The sequence below is a fragment of the Chiloscyllium plagiosum genome, chromosome 7 (assembly GCF_004010195.1).
Source record: "Chiloscyllium plagiosum isolate BGI_BamShark_2017 chromosome 7, ASM401019v2, whole genome shotgun sequence".
Classification (NCBI taxonomy): Eukaryota; Metazoa; Chordata; class Chondrichthyes; order Orectolobiformes; family Hemiscylliidae; genus Chiloscyllium; species Chiloscyllium plagiosum.
In genome coordinates, this window is record NC_057716.1 from 108,656,586 (window position 1) to 108,666,233 (window position 9,648).

At 46.2% G+C, this 9,648-nt stretch overlaps 1 protein-coding gene across 1 annotated transcript in view; it reads left to right on the forward strand.

The window, feature by feature from the left end:
• LOC122551958 (insulin-like growth factor-binding protein 5) overlaps positions 1-9,559 on the forward strand; it is a 34,017-nt gene extending 24,458 nt beyond the window's left edge. Inside the window, exons 4-6 of the mRNA XM_043694530.1 lie at positions 2,118-2,341; positions 6,190-6,309; positions 8,935-9,559. Of these exons, the coding sequence (XP_043550465.1) occupies positions 2,118-2,341; positions 6,190-6,309; positions 8,935-9,057 (467 nt within the window). The 3' untranslated portion in view covers positions 9,058-9,559. The remainder of the gene's footprint in view (positions 1-2,117; positions 2,342-6,189; positions 6,310-8,934) is intronic.
• Positions 9,560-9,648: the final 89 nt, after the last annotated feature.

A 9,648-nucleotide genomic window follows, 5' to 3' on the forward strand; every position in this document is an offset into this window, starting at 1 on the left:
ACTGAAGACGTGTGCTCCAGAACTTGCCTCTCCCCGAGCCAAGCTGTTCCAGTCCAGTTACAACACTGGCATCTCCCCGACAATGTGGAAAATTGCCCAGGTATGTCCTGGACAGAAAAAGCAGGACAAATCCAACCCGGCCAATTCCCGCCCCATCAGTCTCCTCTCGATCATCCAGAGGGGAGGGAGAGGGACAGCCCTTGACATCGAGGCTGCATTCAACCGAGTGTGGCATCACGGAGCCCTGGCTAAACTGGAATCAGTGGGTATCAGGAGGCAAACTCTCTGCTGGTTAGAGTCATACCTGGCACAGAGGGAGATGGCTGTGGTTGTTGGATGGTCAGTCATCTCAGCTCCAGGACATCAGCTCAAGAAGGCAGCTCACCACCACTTTCTCAGGGGAAGATGTTGGACAATAAATGCTGGGCCCAGCCAGTGGCACACACATCCCATGAATCAATAAAGAAAATGGGGGTGAGGGCAATGCTTTTCCTCATAGGGTCATGAGTCTCAGTGGAAGCAGAGTCATTGAATATTTCCAAGTCAGGTGTGGGGAGATTCCTGATGCACAAAGATAGTGAAAGGTTATTAGGGTCAGGCAGGAATGGGGGATGATCAGATCAGCCATCATTACATTGAATGATGGAGCAGGATGTGGGGATGAGTCGCTTTCCCCAACTCCAAATTCATTTCTTTGTGTGGAATTCTTAACTAATCCTTTGACAGGGCACCTCAAAATCACCTTGTGTTGTTTAACTATGTTAAAAGCTCCACTTAAATGAATGTTGTTCTACCTGGGATGTTCAATGACAAAGCTGTATTTGATAAAGAGAAGGGAGATCTCCCGGTTTGAAAAGACTAATCTTTCAGATTCATTCCTGCTTCCCAATTAGCAGTGAACTTGCAGAGAGCTGTGAGAGGCTTCGGAGATTGGGTGACGGTATGCAGACAAGGAAAGTTGTGGGGGTGGGGGTGCGGTGAAGCATATCGAGGTGGGATGGGAGTGTGAGGGAGAGGCAGTGAAAGAGAGAGAGAGAGAAAGGGATTGGGGAGAGAGAGAGACACACACACACACATCAGCTGGCTACAATCTAACCTCACAATCTCAGTCAATCCCAAAGAGTCTACAGGAGATGGGAGGCAGCATTACTCAGCTGTTTGAGGGGTTGATTGAGTTGTTAGGTTACACCACCTACTGGCAGTGACCAGACACAGGCCCTGAAACCAAAACAGATCAGATTGCAGAAACTCAGCAGCTCTGGCAGTGTCTGTGGGAAGAGATCAGAGTTAGTGTTTTGAGTCCTGAGAGATTCTTGCTCCCCTGTGTGGCTGAGAGTGAGGGCTGCAGGGAGACTGAGGAAACCGACTGTAGCACCATGGCACAGGGAACCATTCAGGAGGGGAGAGGAAAGAGAAATGTAGTTGTAATCGGGGAGGGTATAGTCAGGGGAATAGACACTGTTCTCCCTGGGCTGGATTGAGAGTCTCGAAGGTCGGGTTACCTGCCTGGTGCCCAGGATCAGGATATCCCACCTGGGCTGCAGAGGAACTTGGAGTGGGAGGAGAAAGATCGAGTTGTTGTGGTCCATGTCAGTACCAATGATATCATAGAAAGAGGAAATGAGGGAATATGAGCAGCTAAGGACTAAATTAAAAAGCAGGAACAAAAAGGTAATAATCACTGGATGACTCGGTGTGCCATGAGAAAATTGGCACAGGGTCAATAATTGATCGATCCACTGTTATCACAAATACTGAGAGACAGTGAAAAGTGTTGTGTTGTGAGCTCTGCAGGCAGATTGTACTGTACAAAGTGGATCAATAAGGTTAAAGAGGCAAATGCATGGTTCAAATCCATGGGAGATTGGCACCAGTACTGGGGTAGGAGAGGACAGGCTGCAGCTGAATCATGTTGGGGCGAGAGTCCTGGTCAGTCATAAAACTCAGGCTCTGGACAGGCCTTTAAGTTATTTAGTGGGGGAGGGGGAGGGGGAGGTCTGCACTGACTCCTGAACTTCTGTCCTCCACATGTCAGAGTGCAGCACTCCCGCAGTCCTGACAGTTGTTCTGCTCAGTGTGATATTAAATCACTATTTGTCTGGGGTTTTGTTTTGTAGTGAAGGAGCCTCCTGAGACAGAGCAGTCGATTTCTCTGGACACGGCTGAGGAAGGTTACAGTTCCAATCCAATGCCCAAAAAGCACAGTCGCTTGTCTAACCACAAGGTGGAAGCATTGAACAAGGATCGCAAAAAGAGGCTGCATATTTCCAAAATCATCTCCTCCTCGGAGAACACATCCCACGACCGACGTCTCCCTGGTCACAAGCAGGAATCAGAACTTGTAAGTCCTTGAGGATCATGGTGTCCCTGTAGAACACAACATTGACTATACCATGCTGTCACTGAGCAACACTCCCTGCTTCCCCAGCCCTTCTGTGTCCCACCAAAACATCCAGCCAATAAGGGCCACTGCCCACTCTTTGAAGGCTTATCTAATTTCTGATTTGGAGATGCTGGTGTTGGACTGGGGTGTACAAAGTTAAAAATCACACAACACCAGGTTATAGTCCAACAGGTTTAATTGGAAGCACTAGCTTTCGGAGGTACGTTGTGGAGTATAAGATTGTAAGACACAGAATTTATGACTAGATTCCCTACAGTGTGGAAACAGGCCCTTCGGCCCCATGACCCTCCGAAGAGCAACCCACCCAGACCCATTTCCCTCTGACTAATGCACCTAACACTATGGACAATTTAGCATGGCCAATTCACCTGACCTGCACATCTTTGGACTGTGGGAGGAAACCGAAGCACCCGGAGGAAACCCACGCAGACACAGGGAGAACGTGCAAACTCCACACAGACAGTCGCTTGAGGGGCTGGAATTGAACCTGGGTCTCTGGCGCTGTGAGGCTGCAGTGCTAACCTATAAATTCTGTCTTACAATCTTATTCTCCACAACCACCTGATGAAGGACCAACGCTTCGAAAGCTAGTGCTTCCAAATAAACCTGTTGGACTATAATCTGGTGTTATGGGATTTTTAACTTTATCTAATTTCTCTCTCTCTCTCTCTGCCTCTCTCTCCCTTTCCCCTGTTCTTTCCTTATGATGCTCGAATTATTTTCCCTTTGGCCATTACTTCAATTCCCCTTTGAAAATTAACTTTCACAGACCCTTCAAGCATCACTTGAGAGACGATGGCCGAGTGGTATTATTCTGGATTGTTAATCTAGATAATGTTCTAGAGACCCAGGTTCAAATCCCCACCGTGGCAGATAGTGGAATTTTAATTCAATAAAAATCTGGAATGAGGAGTTTGCTGATGACCACAAAACAATTGTTGGAAAAGCCCACCTGGTTCAGTGATGTCCCTCAGAGAGGGAAATCTGCCACCCTTACCTGGTCTGGCCTACCTGTGACTCCAGACCCACAGCAGCATGATTGACTCAACTATTCCCTGGGGGCTAAACGCTCCCCTAGTCAGTGACGTCCTTATCTCGTAAGTGAATAATAAAAACAATTCCAGATCGTAACAAGCTGCTGAGGCCAAAATCATCCTTATCTTCCCTTTGGATTCTTTCGGCATTGTCTTAGTTTGTAACTCTTATAGTTACTGATCCTCCCACCTCTCTATCAAATCCTTTTATCATTTGAAACCTCAATTAAATCTTCCCATCAGACTTCCTCTTCTCAAAAATGAACTGTTCCAACTTTTCCAGCCTCTACACATTCCTTGCACTCCCTCATTGTTGCTTCCTCTCTGGATAATCTTCACTGTACCCTCTCTCAGGCCATGACATCCTTCCTAATGTTGGGAGCCTGGAACTGAACACTGGAGAATGTTGTAAGATTAAAAGAGAAAGCTTATAAAGTGACCAGAAATTATAAAAAAAATCTGAGGACTGAGAAATTCTTGGAATGCAGCAAAGGATGATAAAGAAACTGATAAAAAAAAAGATTAGCAGAAACAACTAAGAATGCAATCTAACAAAAACATAAAAATAGATTGTGAAAGCTATTGCTTAAGAAGGAAATATCTGGCTAAATGAATGTGGGTCTATTAGAATCAGGAACATTTATAATAGGGAATAGAGAAATGATGGAAAAACTAAATAATTCCATAGTATCTGATTTCACTGAGGAGAATTTGAGAAATCTCCCAGAACTAGGGATAGAAGTGACTGGAAATGAGGAGCTGCACCATAGAAAGCCTCCTATCTGGATGTATCACAGCTCAGTTTGGCAACTGCTCTGCCCCAGGACCACAAGAAATTACAGAGAGTTGTGAACACAGCCCAGTCCCTCCCAAAATCCAGCCTTCCATCTACTGACTCCGTCTACACTTCCTGCTGTCTCAGCAAAGACCCCTCCCATCCCGTTATAATCTCTTCCACCGGACTGAAGATACACAACTTGAAAACACGTGCCAACAGATTTAAGAACAGCTTCTTCCCGGCTGTTATCAGGATCATGTACAGACCTCTCAGGTAACGGACCGCTCTGAGGAAGGGTCACCAAACCTAAAATGTTAACTCTGATTACTCTTCACAGATGCTGCCAGACCTGCTGAGCTTTTCCAGCAACTTCTGTTTCTTTCTCTCATATATTAGAGTTGATTCCTCTCTGCACCTTCTCTGTCGCTGTAACACTATATTCTGCATTCTGTTCTATTACCCTGGTGTACTTATGTAAGGTATGATTTGTCTGGTTAGTACACAAACAATACTTTCCACTCTATCACAGTACAGGTGACAATAATAAATGAAATCAAAAAGAGAAAGAAAATAGGGAACTAAGGACCTATTAGCCTGTCATCAAGAGTTAGTAAATGTTAGGATTGATTATAAAAGATGAGATAAACAAACACTTCAATGACATTGATTGGATTGGGCAGAATCAGCATGGATTTAAGAATGGGGAAGATTTCACTAACAGAACTAATAAAAGAATACTGATGGATGTAGTATACTTAGATTTTCAGAAGGCTTTTGATAAAGTGTCCCACAGGAAGCTGGTTAGAAACAGTTTGTACTTGGGAGGGAATGTCCTGGCGTGGATTAATAATTGGGGGCTAAGAGGCAGAAACCAGAGGTGGACAGATTTCTGATGACCAGTGGGGAACAGGGCTATGGGGATGGGGTGGATAAAAGGCATCAAAGTGCTTAATCAACCATGATCATATAGAATGGTGTGGCAAACTTAACAGGCTGAATGGCCTGCTCCAATGTTTAAGTCCTATGAAGCCTACCCATAGTTAACAAATGGTTTAGTAAACCTGTCTTGTTATAGTATAACTCACTGCTTCTGTTTACTAACCAATACCACTTTCTCAACTTCTCCTACTACAGAACTCTCCTTCTCACCTTAAATGCATGTTGTACATACATCCCACAAGTTTCTGCATGCTATTTTCTGTTGTCTCTTTATTGGATATTGCCTTTCCTCATTCTTTTAGCAATAAGAAGCATGATTCCCTATATTAAACTTCACCTGCCATGGGGTCTACCCCATTTGACCAGCTCACCTTCGCTGTTATAGTTCCTTCTGTTATGGAGAAATCCAAGCAGGACTTCCAGAGAACCATCTTCACTGAGAGTGAGGTAAAAATGTGGGTCTGGTTACCACATTCTGGGGCAACTCGGGATGGGCAGCAATGCTGGGCCTTGCCCATATCCCATTAATTAATTAAAAATGGCGACTGCCAGCCATTCACAAAAGGAAGAGGCTGGATAAACACACAAGAGATGTCCCAGGTAAAAACAATGTCTGCAGACGCTGGAAACCAGAGTCTAGATTAGAGTGATGCTGGAAAAGCACAGTAGGTCAGACAGCATCCAGAGAGCAGGAAAGTTAACGTTTCAGGCAAAAGCCCTTTATCAGGAATAGAACTCTATTCCTGATGAAGGGCTTTTGCCCGAAACGTCGATTTTCCTCCTCCTCGGATGCTGCCTGACCTACTGTGCTTTTCCAGCATCACTCTAATCTAGACACAAGAGGTGTACCACAGCCTGGGGGGTGGGTTGAGATAAGGAGGTGGTGGAGGGAGTGGGGGAGGGGGGAGGAGAAGCAGCCAGAGGTTCAGAAACACACTCCTGGTTACAGACGAGCAAATGACCAATGGAATCTGCAGGTCAGTGGTTTGTTGTTCCCTTATGGTGGTGTAACTGGTTTGTCCTTTAATCGACAGGGTCCTTGCCGCCGACAAATGCAGGTGGTGTTGCAGAATCTGAAGAAAGCTGCCTACCTGAGTCCACATGAGGTTTATATCCCGAACTGTGACCGTAAAGGCCTGTACAAAAGGAAACAGGTCCGTGAGTATTGTCGGAGCTCGTGTGAACTGCTAGCACTGTCGCTTTGCACAAAATAATAGCAATTGTACTAGCCTCCTCCTCTGGCAGCTCATTCCATATACGCACCACCCGCCAAGTGAAAAAGTTGCCCCTTAGGTCTCTATTCCCCTCTCACCTTAATCCTATGCCATCCAGTTTTGAACTTACCTACCCTGGGGAAAACACCTTAGCTATTCATCCTATCGAAGCCCCTCATGATTTTATAAACAATCTCTTCAGCCAGAAGGTGGGGACTCTGTGGAACTCATTGCCGCAGAAGGTAGTGGAGACCAAGTCATTGAGTGTATTTAAGAAGCAGATAAATAGGTTCTTGATTCTGAAAGGGGTCAAGAGTCACAGGGAGAAGGCAGGAGGATGGGGTTGAGAAACATATCAGCCATGATCAAATGGCAGAGTGGATTCAATGGATCAAACAGCCTAAATCTGCTTCAATATCTTATAGTCTTATGGAACCATTCTTGAAAGTCATTTCTGCACGCCCTCTGATACATTCTTTTCTGTAACGTGGTGCCTACAGCCATACACAGTACCCCAGCTGAGGTTTAATAAGTGCGTTGTCAAAATTAATGATCATGTTCTTGCCCCTTGTACACTATATGTGCTCAGAAAGCCCTGCATCGTGAATGGCTGTTTAACCCTGCTCCCCACCGCTCCTGCCATCTTTGACAACTTGTATGCACATACGCCCAGGTCCCTCTGCTCCTGCACCCCACCAAACCCCTCAATCCCTCCCTGCCGCATCACACTAACACCCTATACCTTCTCCCCAGCCCTGTTAGATCATAACTACTTCCTTTTCAACAGTGTCTCCTGATTCTTCGAATCAAAATGATTCACATGACATTTCTCTGCATTAAACTTCATCTGTCATATATCTGCCCAATCCACCAACCTGTCTATAAAATATACCACTGCCCACTTCACACTGAAAACAGTTCCTGCACAACAGGTTCGAGGGGCTGAATGGCCTCCTGATGTTTCTGTGTAACAGGCTTTAGGGGCAGAATCATCCCTAGTTGCCCCTTGAGAAGGTGGGGGTGAGCTGCCTTCTTGAACCGCTGCAGTCCATGTGCTGTAGGTAGACCCACAATGCCCTTAGGGAGGGAATTCCAGGATTCTGACCCAGTGACACTGAAGGAACGGCGATATATTTCCAAGTCAGGATGGTGAGGGGCTGGGAGGGGAACTTGCAGGGGGTGGTGTTCCCATGGATCTGCTGCCCTTGTCCTTCTCGATGGAAGTGGTTGTGGGTTTGGAAGGTGCTGTCTGAGGGTCTTTGAAACTGGTGTTAGTGTGGAAGGAGGCCATTTGGCCTGTTGTGTCTGTTGCTGAAGGCATTCCTGAAGAAGGGCCTGTGCCCGAAACGTCGAATCTCCTGTTCCCTGGATGCTGCCTGACCTGCTGTGCTGTTCCAGCAATAAAGTTTCAACCTGTTGTGTCTGTGCCAACTCTTCAATGAACAATTCACCCAGTGCCGTTCCCTACCTTCCTCAGTAACCCCAGACACATAGAATGCAGGAGTAGGTCATTTGGTCCACTGTTCCATTATTCAATATGATCTTGACTGTTAATCCAACCCAGTCGCCACCACCCACATCACGCCCCCACTCCCACGTTGTCTCTCCATACACTTTGATCCCTTTAGCTCTAAGATCTAAAAGCTAATTCATTCCTGAGTACAACCAGTATTTTGGCATCAACTGCCCTCTGTGGTAGTGAATTGCATGAGACAACCATCCTTTTCTGATAATGATCCATTCTCCTCTGTAAGCCTATGTCACACCAGTGAGGTGATGGCCTAGTGGGTATTATTGCAGGCCTATCAATCCAGAGACTCAGGTAATGTTCTGGGGTCCTGAGTTTGAATCCCACTGTGGCATTGGCGGAATTTGAAATCAGTAAATATCTATAATTAAGAATCTAATGATTGTTAAACCATTGTCGTAAACATCCATCTGGGTCACTAATGTCCTTTAGAGAAGGAAACTGCCATCCTTACTTGGTCTGGCCTACATGTGACTCCTGTATTCCTGATGAAGGGCTTTTGCCCGAAACATTGGTTTTCCTGCTCCTCGGATGCTGCCTGACCTGCTGTGCTTTTCCAGCACCACTCTAATCTAGACTCTGGTTTCCAGCATCTGCAGTCCTTGTTTTTACCTACATGTGACTCCAGACCCACAGCAATGTGGATGACTCTTAAACCCTGTCTGGGCAGTTAGATTAGATTAGATTAGATTACTTACAGTGTGGAAACAGGCCCTTCAGCCCACCAAGTCCACACTGAGCCTCCGAAGAGCAACCCACCCACACCAATTCCCCATCACTATGGGCAATTTAGCATGGCCAATTCACCTGACCTGCACATCTTTGGACTGTGGGAGGAAACTGGAACACCCAGAGGAAACCCACGCAGACACGGGGATTAGGGATGGGCAATAAATGCTGGGCCAGCGTTTTTCACCCTCATTCTGTGAATGATGAAAATAAATGCAGGCAGCAAGCTTTCCCTGCTGCTCATCTTGCTTTGCTGAATGACCTGGTTGTATTTTACATTGATTAGGAGTCTCCTTTCCTCTCCACAGTGCAAGCCCTCGAAGGGGAAGCGACGAGGCCTGTGTTGGTGTGTGAATAAGCATGGACTGAAACTACCTGGCTCCGATTTCAAGCACCGTGACTTTCAGTGTCACAGCTTTGAGAGCAACTGATGTCACTGTGTCATTGAAACCCTCGGCAACATGTTAGGCTCCTCTCCAACCAACTGAGCTATCTTCTCACCAGCTGGGTGGCTGACTACAGACTATAAACCTTTGGCAGTGAGTGCATCAAAGTGTAATAATTTAAACAAAAATTGTATGTAATGATTTTTCGGGGCATCGGATTGGTTGAACCTGTGTGAGCTTCTTATTTTGGCTTTTCAATCTCTACCAAAGAAACACGTTTCAATTCAGATTGGCTTTGGTAAGAAACTGCTGGAGGATGGGGTAATAATGTTCTCTTTTTAAACCAAATGCCCTTTCTCATCACGAGTTAAGGAGATCTTCACCCATCCAAAAAATGCACTTAAAGAAAGCCCCCAGACCTTCAACCCAATCTTTCACCAGACACACGGACCCTACAGAGCTACAGGGATCTGGATTGGACGAGGGACTGGGGACATCCATTGTCTGGAGTGACCTCCTCCTCACTTTCATCTGAGGGCCTTCTGGAGCTGGAGGGGGTAGGGGGAAGGAGGATAGGGATGAGTGTGTCGGGGAGGTTGCTGGTCTGGGAATGAGGGGGAGCTGGGGGGGGGGAAT